At 36.4% G+C, this 15,950-nt stretch overlaps 2 protein-coding genes across 3 annotated transcripts; both read left to right on the top strand.

The window, feature by feature from the left end:
• Positions 1–1,882: 1,882 nt before the first annotated feature.
• LOC106053751 (uncharacterized) lies at positions 1,883–7,355 on the top strand. The gene is made up of 2 exons (XM_013209362.2): positions 1,883–2,026; positions 4,851–7,355. The coding sequence occupies exons 1-2, from the start codon at positions 1,972–1,974 to the stop codon at positions 5,807–5,809; spliced, it is 1,014 nt and encodes a 337-aa protein (XP_013064816.2). The 5' UTR covers positions 1,883–1,971; the 3' UTR covers positions 5,810–7,355.
• Positions 7,356–11,368: 4,013 nt separating this feature from the next.
• LOC106065543 (uncharacterized) lies at positions 11,369–15,759 on the top strand. 2 transcript variants are annotated; one of them, XM_056028274.1, is made up of 2 exons: positions 11,369–11,513; positions 14,039–15,759. In XM_056028274.1, the coding sequence occupies exon 2, from the start codon at positions 14,134–14,136 to the stop codon at positions 15,013–15,015; it is 882 nt and encodes a 293-aa protein (XP_055884249.1). In that variant the 5' UTR covers positions 11,369–11,513; positions 14,039–14,133; the 3' UTR covers positions 15,016–15,759. The 2 variants fall into 2 exon arrangements, with proteins under 2 accessions (XP_055884249.1, XP_055884248.1); XM_056028273.1 differs by lacking the exon at positions 11,369–11,513 and adding an exon at positions 11,522–11,722.
• Positions 15,760–15,950: the final 191 nt, after the last annotated feature.

The following is a 15,950-nucleotide window of genomic DNA, read 5'->3' as shown; positions in this document are numbered from 1 at the left end:
TAGACCACATGATGTAAATTATCTTTTGATGACTGGACTTTGAGAGGTTGGTGATGTCCCATCTGTCTGTTGATACACAAATGATTACAGCTTGTGGTCGTGAAGAATTATACATGTGTTTTGGGCGCATAACATTTACTGCCCCATCCAGATGGCTATTGTTGATGCTCATTCTAAGATGGAGGATAATTATAATGATAATGCTAATGATGATATTGATGAAAGTTAAAAATACTAATAAGACGAAAATGATAATGATATTTGATTGACATTTTAATGATGTTATAATTAAGGGTATATTGATGATGACTATCTTTACAATTTTCATTATAAATAGGATTACGGTAATGACACTATTTACTCGACATTTCTTCCAAAAACATATAATACATAACATATGTGGTTCGAAGGAATACATAACATATGTGGTTCAAAGGAATACATAACATATGTGGTTCGAAGGAATACATAACATATGTGGTTCAAAGGAATACATAACATATGTGGTTCGAAGGAATACATAACATATGTGGTTCGAAGGAATACATAACACATGTGGTGCAAAGGAATACATAACACATGTGGTGCAAAGGAATACATAACATATGTGGTTCGAAGGAATACATAACATATGTGGTTAAAAGAAATACATAACATATGTGGTTCGAAGGAATACGTAACATATGTGGTTCGAAGGAATACATAACATGTGTGGTTCAAAATAATACATAACATATGTGGTTCGAAGGAATACATAACATATGTGGTTCAAAGGAATACATAACATGTGTGGTTCAAAGGAATATATAACATATGTTGTTCAAAGGAATACATAACACATGTGGTTCAAAGAAATACATAACATGTGTGGTTCAAAGGAATACATAACATATGTGGTTTAAAGAAATACATAGCATGTGTGGTTCAAAGGAATACATAACATGTGTGGTTCAAAGGAATACATAACATATGTGGTTCAAAGAAATACATAACATATGTGATACAAAGGAATACATAACATATGTGATACAAAGGAATACATAACATATGTGGTTCAAAGGAATACATAACATGTGTGGTTAAAAGAAATACATAACATATGTGGTTCAAAGGAATACATAACACATTTTTGGTTCAAAGGAATACATAACATATGTGGTTAAAAGAAATACATAACATATGTGGTTCAAAGGAATACATAACATGTGTTGTTCAATGAAATACATGTGGTTCAAAGGAGGAATATATAACATATGTAGTTCAAAAGGAATACATAACATATGTGGTTCAAAGGAATACATAACATATGTGGTTAAAAGGAATACATAACATATGTGTGGTTCAAAGGAATACATAACATATATGGTTAAAAGAAATACATAACATATGTGGTTCAAAGGAATACATAACATATGTGTGGTTCAAAGGAATACATAACATATATGGTTAAAAGAAATGCATAACATATGTGGTTCAAAGGAATACATAACATATTTGGTCTAAAGGAATACATAACATATTTGTTTCAAAGGGTCAGATATAAATTGACCCAGCACTTAGGTTTTAATAGACGCATGACCTAATAAACTTCACTTATTATTTAAAAAAAAAAAATTAATTACCATTTCCTAAGTTACAATGACGCTCAACTCAATAGTACTTAAATGAAGGGTTGTTGTTTTTTTTTGTCTCTTAGGTCAAACACATTTTAACATCTGCCACTCACCTTCCTGTATCTCATTACAGATCTAAAACTAATTTCTGAAAAAAAAAAAGGATCTATCTAGTTCCTTCATTTTGGCCAGACTTGGTTGTTTTCATGGAAATGTTGAAGTAGCATTCACTTTGCAGCGTACCGCAACGATGATCACGTGATTAATAGGACTATATAAATATGTACATTTAATAGCATTCACTCAATTTGAGCTCCGTTAATTAACTAACGATCTCAATTTTATTGTCAAAAAAAAAATGACGATCAATTTATTATTCATCATTTGCCAAATTTTAGTATCAACACATGCTGGTAAGTATTTTTTTTTTCATAAATATAAGACACTGGTCGATATTGCTACACGCTTATATTTATTGGCGAAAAATTATGTTGGGTGGGATGAAATAAGGACATACGGTTGCAAGACCACACTACAAACAGCGATGTCCTTGCGATCGCCGGCATGGACAGTATCGAGGGACTTCTTATGGTCCAACGGTTACGCTCGAACGGGCACGTATACCGTATGGGGAAGAAAGCATGCCAAACATAATCCATTTTGGTGAGCTGAAAAGTGGTCGGCCGCAACAGAGGTGCCCCACGGAAATTCTCTTTTTTTTTTTAAGACCAGCACAGGACAGGCGACATTCGCATTAACTGGCATAGTAGTGAGCACCTGGCTGCAGGGGACTGGGAACGAGACAGCTTTAAGTCAACTACAAAGGTCACGGGATACACATTTGAGACCAAAAGAAAATCCGCAGCCGAGTACAGACGTCGATGGCGAAACGAAAATCAAAATCGACCGCCAGCGGACAATAGTCATGTCTGTGCTGTGTGTGGCAAAATATGTAGGTCGCATCTGGGGCTTCGAAGCCATGGAAAATACTTACTTTCTCAATAATTTTCAGACTAGAAGACAGGGCTTATATTGTGCATATCAATTTTTAAATTGAAACAAATCAGTAAGCTGTTTAACTCAATAGAATTGACTGAGAAAAACATACAGATTATAGTTCTGGAAAACGTGAAACACTCCTGGTGGAGGCAATACATTAGCTGTACCTTATCAGCTATTTTTTAAACCTGATTAGTTTTTTTTAAGTCTGAGCTCTTAAAAAAACAATGCAGTTTTTCAATGCTTAGGCAAACCTTGCTGGTATTGGCATATGTTTTCACAATTAACGGAGGCAAATTTGTTGTTTACATGGCTATGCATTAAAGGGATTAGGCGCGGTGGCAAAGAAGTAAAGCGCTTGGCTTCCAAACCGGGGTTTCCCGGGTTTGAATCCTGGTGTTGAGTGGTATTTTTAATTTCGGGATCTTTGGAGCTGAAAATCATCTTCAGTGTGAGCGCATAGAGCGGCACCAGTCTCCACAGAGATGACAACTCGTCGACGTATGCGGCTTCTTCCCAACAGATGTTTACTGATTTTAGGAAATATCTAGCTTTAAAGTTGTCTATATTAATACACTGAGTCACATAAAGCTAATCAGAACAGCTCTTGTAAACCATAACATCAACAGCAAGGAAACCTTTCTGGATCCCAGCACACATTGAATTAGAAGGCAATGAAAAAGCAGACATACTGACCAAAGACTGGATAATGAACAAACAAATGTAAAATCCCTCTCTACCCAGAAGAAATGATGACAATAATAGAGTGTAGAATCAATGAGAATAGGACTAGCTCACATCCCAATTACAAGAAAAAGGACGCCTATTATAAACTATCTCGACATGACCAACGCATAATTTTTCGACTCAGACACAACAGAATGAGACAACATATGTTCCGGAAGCTAAAAGTTTGGAAAGAGCGAAACCTTCCCTTGTGGAGCATCAACAGAGAATGCTGACCATGTCCTTCAAAGCTGCATATTTTATCAAGAGGCCTGATGGAAAGCGTGGTCGAGAGGCCTAGAAGGGGGCTCGAGGTTCGACACCCCACTCGGGCAGAGTTGTGTTTACTGAGCGCCTAAAGGCGGCACGGAAAACCAACTCCTAGATACCACCCCCCCCCACTGGTCCACAAATGAGATTGGACCAAAAGCGCTCTGAGCATGCTATAAGCATGAAAGTAGCGCCCTATATCAAAGCTATAATAATAATAATAATAACAAGACTCTGGCCCCAATTCCTCCTATAAAAGAAAAACTATGCTGAGAACCGCCTGATCTTGAAACCACTGCACTTCTCAGTTATAGGATTAATTATCTGAACCCTTCAACATGTAAAATGAGAACAAAGTAGAAGAAGAAAAAAACACTAAGAACGTCAAATAATCACAAACAATATATGGTCGTTCTTTTTATCTTTTTAATAGTTACTATTGTAACTACTCCCACTATCCAGGCTCTCTGCAAACTGCACAGAACGACACTATCAACTCAAAGAAAGTCAAGGAATATAACATCTTTATGTCTAATAAATACTGTACTATTGTCAACATGTTGCAGTCACTATACAAATGCTTCGCCGTGTATAAACTTTCCACTGTCCCACCTCTGAGTATCGTCTTGACTGTGACTCCTCCTCTCTTGTACAGCATCCCGGAAGGCCTTCTAGAACCTTACGGAACATCACTCGACCCTTCTGGGTGGCAGTGGCTTAGCTAAGAATTTGCCATTATATGTGGGGCCGGGGCGGGGGGGGGGGCTTGACCTCTTTGAGGGCCCTTGCATTTTGACATCGTGACATGAGACAATGGCGAAAGATTTAGTATTTAATGTAAAAAAAAAAAAAATATTCAAACGCTCATTTGGAGGTCCCCTCAAGTGTGTTCTGGAGGTATTTCAAATTCTCCCCCTCCTCCCTCCCCAAGCTCCGCCTTTTCTAGGTGGTCACTTGACTATATCCGACTTGACTGGCCTGAGTATTATTTACAACACCGATCTTTGCTGAAACGTAACCGCGTCATCACTCGTCACGGTTGTCAGTAGCCACTCGCCATGACTGACCGCTCGTCTAGCGATAGCCTGTGTAATTTATGTCGGCGGCTGACAACACAAACACAATCAGCCCTATCTGCATCAAAACCAAAGTTATTATAATGCAGTCTTCCTTTTTATCTTCCTTAGATACTAATCATTGATAGTTTCGTATTAATTTTATGTTATAATCTTTTATCCAAAGCTCTGGTCATTGAAGTCCAGCCTAGCAGAATTCAACCTGGACTGACAAATAACTTGGTGGTCAACTGCTCCATCACTGACAACAAAGTCCCACAGATGCTGAAAATTCATTCCCTAGTACTCTCCCGTGTCATCTCCTCAGACAATGACACGTTGGAAGAACTGATCGTTCTCAATTACAACGAAAACAATAGTTCATTAAAAACCAGCAAAGTTCCTGAAGGCTCCGTAGGATTCAACGATGCTTCTCACATAAGTCTGTCCTGGCCCAATCCCAGCTACCGTGACGCCAACAGATACAAGTGTGAAGCCCGAGGGTTGAGCCACAACTTTAACAGAATTTCTGCCGCAGCTTACTTAAGCGTTGAGACTGACGTGCCAGACATTAAAGGTCTTGTTGATGAGCTTTTTCATCTCAGAAAAGAATCTTACCAAACTGTAAATGCTCTTAAAGAAGTGCAAGAAAGATGCAGACCTCAAAATGATGCTTCGGACAAATCAGTGAACAAGCTTATCGCTCAAAAACAGCTCTCAATGAAATCGTTATTTTATTCTTCAAATCAGTATAAAGGCCGAAGGTATTACTTGTCAAGAAGACAGGCATCCGTTGAAATTAACATTGCCCAAGCAACTTGTGCTTTGTATGGGGGATACCTGGCTGAAATTGACCACAATGATGAATTTAACTATATTGTTAATTTCATAAAACCAATTTCAGCGAGTGACTCGTCTTTTTCTTGTGTCTACAGCGGAATAATGGATCCAGAACTGGATGGAGTATGGACCTACATGAATAGTAAAAATACCTCTTCGTATCTACCCTGGGGAACAGGAGAGCCAAATAGAAATAGTTACTTTAATTGCCTGTGCTTGGAAAAAAGCTATAATTGGCGTTACAATGATTTACCATGCTATTATTCTGATAGTTTAAGGTATTTATGTGAAGTTCCTGAAGAGTAACTTTTACCATTGATTATAATAACAAATTACTTGCATGATTTTTTGAAAGCATTTTTCTCTTAATTTTTTTAAATAATAGTAATTTAATATATAGAACGCAGTTAACAAACTGTTACGAGCAGATGAGACTCTTAATCAAACACCAACAGACTCATCTATGATAGATTATGAAGACTTTAATCTTGATTTATAAACAATAACATGTCAATTACATGACTCCGTTTTGCGGGTCTTTCTCTTTCCATGTTCCTCTTTCAATACGCATGCGCACCATTCCACATTCGCACAGTGCTGCGCACGTAACACACACACATAACGTAGGCTCAAGGCGTTATGATTACATAATAAGCATAAACACGACAGCTAAATGACAAATTAATCTAAAAAAAAGTTTCAAACAAATAGGTCTTAATGTTTTTCTTGAAAGTAATGTAGTATTCTGTCTAAGATCAATGGGATTTGCAAACCTTTGGTCAAAGCATCGAAACAAAAACAAAAAAAAAAACATAAAAAATACCTTTCAAAAAAGCCTATATTATGCTTAGTTGTATCAGTTAGTTTGGATCAATCATGAAATTAAATTTGGAATAAATCTTTTAAAAGACTGACATATATCTACGTTTTGTATTGTTATGACTTTGCCATGCGCACCGCCATCCAAGATAGTGCAGAAAGAAGGTGCGCACTATCTGTGACCAAACAAGTCGGATGTTGACATTAGTAGACTAACGATTTCCGCCCAAGTAGAGAGCCAATATGGAGATGCTGTACCCAAGGCAGATGCCCCTTTGTGTTTGTCATGTCTCAGTGTAAATAAACGTCTTTGTCTTCGTTGAGTAGCCTCCCTTCAGTTATTACAGTATGTATGTTTGTATTAAGTCGTATTTTTCAAGTTCAGTTAAAGAGATATTTGTCCATTATTTTTGTCATTTAAGTTTTCTTGATTAAAATAGTTAAATCACTAACATTATTACAAAAGACGAGGAAACCATAAATAGTACAAAGTATGCTTGCATGAAGTATTCTAAGTTTTTAAGACTTTTTACCGTGAGAAAAGGGGTGGGGATGTAAACTGTATACTTTGTATATTGTAGCCCAATACAGTAAAAAAAAAACCACCAATGTTTATTATACATTTTTAAGCGAAATATAATAGTAGTTTTTGTCCATTCGATTTCAAATGTCTGCTAACAATGTTATTTTATATGAACTATATGAATACGGCTTTAGAACGAGACAGCTGGAGGTCACTCACAAAGGCCGCGGAATACACATTTGAGACCACAAGAAAATCCGCTGCTGTGGACAGACGCAGACGGTGAAAAGAAAATCTTAATCGACCACCTGAGGACAAGGGTTATGCTTGCACTGGGTGTGGCAAAATATGTAGGTCACAGCTGGGGCTGCAACGGGTAATACGGCATTTCTCATTAATCTTGGATCTCGAAGACAAGCCTTAGAATTATATCAATATGACTTCTCATTCACTGCATGTAACTGTGTCTGTATTTCACATCATTTTCTTGAATAAACATTTTGGCTTGTGTTTGTGTGTTTATTAATAGGCTTATTTTTATGTTAAAAAAATAATTTTTCAGGTACCGCACTAGATTATAATAAAAAACAAAGTGAAACAATGATAAGAAAAAAAATTGATGCGATTATTATATTTACATAAAATTTTGTTTATTTTATTCTATCTATGGCCTCCTTCAGTCATGAAGCGACTATGGATCATCTCATGGGATTGAGATGAATGCCTGAGTATTAGCTGTGGTAGGAACGATGTCACGCCCACACATCAGTTCCCTCCTCTCCACGCAGCTGATGTATCCAAAGGAACGGCAGTGTCGATACAGTTTGGGGTCAGCGTCGCAAGTTCCGCTAGAGTGTAGCGCTGGGTGCTGCAAACTGCCTTAGGGTCGCCAGCTCCAACAGGGTTGACTCTCCCGAAGCCTTTCCAATGATTAGATATAGCTGCAAGGCAACAGAGGTTAGAATTCAGAGTTTTCCTTCTCCTAGGTGGGTAGCCAGCCATGGCTAACGAGCCCCTCCTGCCCAAAGCTTACTGGTTAAGCCGCCAGTTAATGTATGGCATACCCAGCTATATATTACAAATAAGCTAATATTTAGCAAAATAAAATACAAGAAAATTTTCATCTGCATATTTCTTTCGCGTTTTCTTAATAGAAACAAGCAGCCAGCAGTCTGTCATTAACGGATATGTTGACTGAAGAGCTCCGATTTCAGCTTACTCAATGTCCATAGAAAGAGATGAAGGGTTCAGATCTGGCCAGAACTCTTTCACTTCTTCAAACAAGTGTCCATATGTTTCTCCTTCTTTGTTTTGCAGTAGTGCATATAGGACAGACAGTAGTGCATATAGGACAGACAGTAGTTTAAATAGGACAGGCAGTAGTGCATGTAGGACAGACAGTAGTGCATATAGGACAGATAGTAGTGCATATAGGACATGCCGTAATGCATATAGGACAGACAGTAGTTTATATATGACAGGCAGTAGTGCATATAGGACAGACAGTAGTGCGTATAGGACAGACAGTAGTGCATATAGGACATGCCGTAATGCATATAGGACAGGCAGTAGTGCATATAGGACAGACAGTAGTATATATAGGACAGACAGTAGTGTATATAGGACAGAAAGTAGTGTTTATAGGACATGCCGTAATGCATATAGGACAGGCAGTAGTGCATATAGGACAGACAGTAGTGCATATAGGACATGTCGTAATGCATATAGGACAGGCAGTAGTGCATATAGGACAGGCAGTAGTGCATATAGGACGGACAGTAGTGCATATAGGACATGTCGTAATGCATGTAGGACAGACAGTAGTGCATATAGGACATGCCGTAATGCATATAGGACAAACAGTAGTGCATATAGGACAGACAGTAGTTTATATAGGACAGACAGTAGTGCATATAGGACAGGCAGTAGTGTATATAGGACATGCCGTAATGCATATAGGACAGACAGTAGTGCATATAGGACATGCCGTAATGCATATTGGACATGCCATAATGCATATAGGACATGCCGTAATGCATATATGACATGCCGTAATGCATATAGGACAGACAGAAGTGCATATAGGACAGACAGTAGTGCATATGGGACAGACAGTAGTGCATATAGGACAGACCATAGTGCATATAGAACATGCCGTAATGTCTATAGGACAGACAGTAGTGCATATAGGACAGGCAGTAGTATATATAGGACAGACAGTAGTGTATATAGGACATGCCGTAATGCATATAGGACATGCTGTAATGCATATAAAACAGGCAGCACCAAACTTCTTTCTGCCATAATAATGTAGATCTGTGAGAATATAGAAGGGAATATTCTAAATGTCCCATCCACGTAAAGCTTTCTCATTTGACTGCTGTGCTGGCTTAGTTGAGTTACTACAAGGTCGTTGTTTACAGCCTCTGTGTGTTGAAGACTTCTACGTTCATTTTCAGGGCCGGTCCTAACAATTTCTGGGCCCTTTGCGAAATAGATTGCGTGGGGCATTGTCGAAGTAGGAATAAGCATAATGTCAAAATAAGGATTTTGTATTAGAATATACTTTCGTCTTTGCAATAAACTGTTATTAAATGAAAGCTCACAATGCCTATTTTTTGTTTATGGCACTCCAAAATAACAATTTTATGTATGTTTCAGTAGAGTTTTCAGAGGAGATTTTAATAATTTCAGGAGATTTCTAGAAGACCCTGGAAAATCAGGAGGATGCGGAAACCCTGTTATTTATATATAAGTTACAATGTTTTAATTTATAATTTACATTTATAATTAGCGCGGACCTATAAAAGTGAGGGGACACTGGGACAGCATAGGTTGCAGTGGGCTAAGGACATTTTAAGTTCACATCCCCAATACTTACTAGAGAGGTCTGCACTAAACCTTACAAAAAAACAGAGAGATATCCTTCATGCCAAATCTCGCTTTTCCTCGCCTAAATAGACCACTACCTCGTTTTCAGTTAAAAAATATAATAGAATGAAAAGCCGAAAAAATGTGCCAGTCTGTCAGCGTGCTGGACAAATGATAAGTTAATGTCGCAAAACTACTTGTACTTATAAAGATGTTGGTCGAAGAGATTGAAAAGTGTGTGTGGGGGGGGGGGCAAGACTTTGAGCTCTTGCAATTAAAGAGAACCCCGCACCTATGGATGTCAAGAGGAGTGATAAAAACAGATTATCATCTTGCCCGTGAGAGAGGCGGGAAGTGTTGGAGGAATGAGTATATAAGTACAGTTCTACTTTTAGAGCTGGCGCAGATTGTTTAAAAGTTATCTGATTAACCAGGTGTCATGTGGCCAGCACAACGACCAAACTGCCTTTAATTTCCCCAACTAATGTCAGGTACCTATTAGAATTGGGTGGACTTAGAGGTGCCCAAACATGACGAAATTTTAAATCCCAGTCTTCACCAGGATTCGAACCCGGGACCCCCAGTTCGGTAGCCTAGCTCTTTACCGCTCAGCCACCGCGCCACCGTAAGAGAATATGCACAGAGTGAAATGTGTACAGAAGTGTGGGGAGGGATCGGCCAGTTACTGACCAGTTGGAAGAAGAAGATCGCTAGATGCATGACGCCAAAGACCAGCGCTCGGTGTAGGTCTTGTCTTCAGTTGTTTGACCTTACCTGCGTCAAGGAGATCGAATATGTGTTACCGAAAACACCAAAACTCATTTTTTTAAATATTTTTTGACTCGTTGATTTTACCACATTAAATTATATTTTCGTTTTATAAACATTAATTTTTAATAAACATAAAATAAAGCGTTTAATTATATACCTAAATGAATATTTTTTTTTAATTAGAAAGCTCTAGAAGTATAATCATAACAGTGAAGTGAACTACAAATGAGCAAAAGGAATTGATCCGTCGAATGATGCAAAATACTTACGGAGCGAAAGAGTTAATCTAGATCTATTCCAAATTTAACTATTCGACTGATTCCAACTAACTGATACAATTACAGTACAAGCAAATTCCGCCTTTCAGTCCTTTTGGTCAATAGTGCAGATGATGTAAATGTCATCTCCTTTTCTGTAGCCTACTTATACCGAGGGGGTCATGTGGCCAGCACAACGACCAACCGCTATAACTTTACCCAACTAATGCCAGGTACCGATTAAAGGTGAATGAACTCAGGAGCGCCCAAAGATCCCGATACAATAACCCTTCTTTTTAGCTTTTTAAAAAAATATTTATTTTATGTTTTATTGTTTTTCATACTTTAATTTTTTTTTTCTATGTGTGTCCAGCAGGCTAGTATATTTCTTAACGATATAATCCACTGTCAAATGTCTAGCAGAAAATGCTTCGAGAACCGTATCAATCCTTTGCACAGAAGGTTCTGCCCACTCGAAATGTTCGTCCAAAAAAAAATTGTTTTAAAACGTATTTTTTGTGAATAATAATTACCTAAATTTCGACTCCAGATATAATGTACTGAAAGTTGCATGTCAAGGTTTGAGAAACCCCGACCTTATTGCACAGAGATGGATAGTTGTAGACACCAGTCTACGATAGCGCCATGGCTCAACTTGAATGTCCTTCATGTGAAGTGTTTTTTAGTAGTTTTGTTGTTATTCAACATATCCGTGTTTGCATTAAGACATTTCCTTAAAGCTTGCTAATCTTAAGTGCAAAACATTCTGGTGAGTAACACTTAGCTGTTCTAGGTGGTCATGTGACTAAATCGACTATATAACTGGTTTGTACTGGAGCAATGCAAAGAAATGTAAATTTATTTTCAAAGACATAAACGGCAAATCGCAAAAGATTTAAAGTATTCATTATTCTTTCACAAAAATGACGGCCTATTTATTGTTCGTACTTTGCCAACTACTGACAGTAACTCAAGCTGGTAGGTTTGCATATTGTATAATTTTATTGAATATTTTATTTTTAGGAAACCTCAGTTTTTGTGCTATTTGTTTATAGCTTTTTCATCATATGAATCCTTGGGCCTGAGGCCTCTTTTTCTTGCCTCTTTCTGAGTCTTTCACCTCTTTTTTTGGCCTACATGTCTCTTTCGCGCCATTTTTGAATAAATTTTATCTAAAAACAGTTACCATAGTATTTTGCATTAATAATAATACAAAAGATAATATCAAACAAATTCTAATGAGGACATTAGATCTAAACACATATATTCCTAAATTTCCAGTATGACCGTGGAGTAGACTGAAGCAAAAGTTTCAGAAGATGGTGATAATGTCATTTTATAATAATGTTGAAACATTTTGCCTGAAATAAACTTTTCCAAACAAAATTATTTTTTAAAAATTGATGAGTTAATAAAATTCATTTTTTTTTGTAACATTTTTTCCTCTCATGAACCCAAACAAAGAAATTCCATCCTATATCACAAGGAACTTTCTGGGGTCTGTTAGAGTTACAAAGGTATACAGAGAATAAACCAATTAGGTTTATATAATAGACAAGAATAAATCTTATACTATTAAGCGAGCCATTCTTATGGAAGTGTGTATACCCAAAGTCATTTTTGGAATATTTGTGTAATTGCGAATATGGTAAAGTTGATAAGGGCAACCAATCGGAAGAGTTGCTTTTGTGATCTGTTAGTTCTAAATAAAGTTGTTTTTTTATTTTTGCATAAGACAGTAGACTTTTAAAGATTGAAAGTATTGTAATAATTCACCAGCAAACTACAATATTACCTTGCATTAATATTATTATGTTAATTATTATAAGCCATTTAAACTGGGAATTGTTAGTTATTTGCTTTGAAAAACTTGAACTTTCATATTTATAGACGACATTTATTTGTTTATATGTCACTATACATTTTATCAAAGGGTTAAACTGAATAATTATCGTCTGTATTGGAAGGTTTGTACATAAAGGTGAAGAAATTTAAGTCACCAATTAGCACACTGTAAAGCCATCAAACATAAGAATATTCATATCTTGTGTTTAAACGTATAGTTTTTCACTTGTAAAGCTTTTTTTAAAAAAAAATATTAAACGATTTAGAAGAAAAATAGTTCTATGTAATATTGTATCTTGAAATACTGTATACAGGATATTTACGGGACCCCCCGTTTCGTAATTACTGTGTAGCCACCGCGCCTTAATATAAATAACTATATCATCATCAGCAAATAGTAACACCGATAAAGTTTGAGAGCTCTATGACAACATAAAGGACTTTGTGCCTTAAAGTCGCCAGCTTTACATTTGCCCTCAAGGTATAAGTCCCATGTTTTGGGTCTAAATACAGGGAATAAGGGGTTTGAATTCAGAGTTTAAACTTTTTTTTTTAGGGGCAGATAACCAAAACTAACGGACCCTTTCGACACGAATCTTGCTGGTTTAAGTATCAGTTACTCCCCTTTGCCCCTTCTTCTATTTTGGAAAGCAGGTTTTACTGTGAAAGCATTTTATAGGTAGTAATGTATGTACATGTATACATGAGGTGCTGTTTCTAAGTGCTTAAATTTTTTGCTTACGATTTACGAATAAAAAAAAAAGGGGGGGGGGCGAATCTTAGTGAAGACCGGCGGAATTTTGAATTCCGGGATTTTTGGGGCATCCCTGAGTTAACCTAATAAGTACATGACTTAAGTTGTGGAAAGTTAACGCGGTTGGTCATTGTGCTAGCCACATAACATTCTGCTCTTTAACCGTTGGCCTAAGAAACGGATGACCTTAACATCATCTGCCCTATAGATCTTAAGGTCTGAAAGGGAAACTTTATATATATATATATATATATATACTAGTATAGGTATTAGGAAATTTAAATGTATGTCAAACATGGCCATTGTTCTTTTCACATTTTTTGTTTATAAACGTGTGAAAATGGGTTTACCAGATCCACTGAAATATTCATATCAAGTATTACCAAGTATAAAGTACTGAAAAAAACGGGTTTACCCGATTTGGTAAAAAGTTTTGCTCTTTACACTGAATAATTTTAGGTATTTTATTTTATTTTGGGGACCCTCCGGTTGTGAGAGGGACTTTAAACATACACTACAGTCTCCGCCAAGACCTAAGGAATATGTATGTCAAGTTTTATCAAGATCGGTCTATCGGTTTTGATTTCTATGAGGGACATACATACATACTTACATGCATACTCCTTACATTCTACTTTATATATTAGATGTATTTATTTATTTATTGAATTGTGTTTATTTCTTTTATCCAAAAGCACTAGTTATCGACGTTCAGCCCAGTAGAATTCAGCCTGGACTGACTAACAACTTAGTGGTCAACTGTTCCATCACCGACAACAAAGTCCCACAGATGCTGAAAATTAACTCTCTTGTTCTATCCCGTGTGACTTCCGCAGACAACGACACGATCGAAGAGCTTATTATTCTCAATTACAACGAAAGTAATAACACATCAAAAACCAGCAAAAACCCCAAAGGCTCAATAGGGTTCAACGGAGCATCGTACGTTAGTCTCACCTGGCCGAATCCCAGCTACCGAGATGCCAGCAAGTACAAATGTGAGGCTCGAGGTATAAGTACCAGCTTTAACAAGATTTCTGCCGCAGCTTACGCCAGTGTTGAGACGGATGAACCAGACATCAGAAGCCTTGTTGATGAGCTTCTACACCTCAGGAAAGAGACCTATGAAACTTCAAATTCTCTGAAAGAAGTGAAACAGAAATACGCATCTCTAAACGAAGTTCTACAGAAATCAGTTAACAAACTTAATGCGGAAAAACAATTATCCAAAAATTCATTTTTCATTGCTTCGAATGTATTTCAAGGTAAAAGATATTATATGTCTAGAAAGCAAGCATCTAATGACATTAACAAAGCCCAAGCGACTTGTGCATTTTATGGCGGTTATCTAGTAGAGATCGACACTACTGACGAATACACTTTTATTGTTAATTTTATTAAATCAGTTTCAGCGAATGATTCGACTTTTTCATGCGTCTACAACGGACTAATGGACCCAGAAAATGATGGAATCTGGACCCACGTTTTCACCAAAAAAGATTCAAAGTTTCTACCTTGGGGAAAGGGGGAGCCTCAAAATACAGCCGATTATAATTGTATGTGCTTGGAAAAAAGTTATAACTGGCGATATAATGATTTACCTTGCTATTACACTGATGTGTTAAGGTATTTGTGTGAGATTCCTGAAGATGAACAGACTCTTTTAAAGTAATTAAAACCATCCTATATTTTAAATAGTTCTTTTTTTAGTAGTCTTAAAATATTTAAATTCGCTTCCTAAATATTAGAGTATATAATTGGTCAAGAAATAAGACGCTGTTAAATGGAGATATCTTTCAGTCATCAATTAAAATACAACTTACTATCTATTTTTGTATTATTTTAACTTTAATTTATTGAATAGGCTTATAATATCTTTTGTTAACTCTTTCTCTCCGTAATTATTTTTCCACGTTTCGACAGAATTCTTCATTTTGCTCATTACTATTTCACTCCCTTGTTAAGATTTGGCTTCAATAGTTTTGTCGTTTGTCCTTCTTTTTTGAAGTAACGTCTGTATTATATAAGATAAGATAAGATTTGTTATCATAAAATGTTTTATTTGGTCTAGAATTAAAGGGAAATGCAAGCTACTTTTTATATAACGGAAAGTAAAGTTCATAAAATTAAACATGAATTTAATTTCATGAGGTCAAATCAACGATGGTATCGTCGATTAGGAGAGAAAGAGTTAATGCACGTTGTCAACGCCTGACCCTTTGAGCTTATTGACCTAGTTAAATGGGCTCTAATCATAGTTTGTAATCATGTGATCTTGAAGAGAAACTTGTGTTACAAAGTATATTTTATTTGCTATTGTAAAATTTGTTTGCTCGGCTTATGTTCTGTAATTTGTAATTCACAATAATAAATAAAATTTGCACACAGATAATAAAGATTATTATTATTATTATTACTATTATATTATTGTTATTATTTTTATCATTATTATGTTAAAAACGAACTAATATTCATTCTCTGGAACAGCCAGTGGTACGGCGTTTTCAATAATGGTAATGCTATGTTATTTTTACTGTTGATGATTCTTTGTAAGGTCAATTTTACCTTGTAGCACTTTCAGTATATTTATTATACAAAACGTCTACT

This window comes from Biomphalaria glabrata, chromosome 5, assembly GCF_947242115.1.
Source record: "Biomphalaria glabrata chromosome 5, xgBioGlab47.1, whole genome shotgun sequence".
Lineage (NCBI taxonomy): Eukaryota > Metazoa > Mollusca > Gastropoda > Planorbidae > Biomphalaria > Biomphalaria glabrata.
This window is presented reverse-complemented; position numbering and strand designations above follow the sequence as displayed.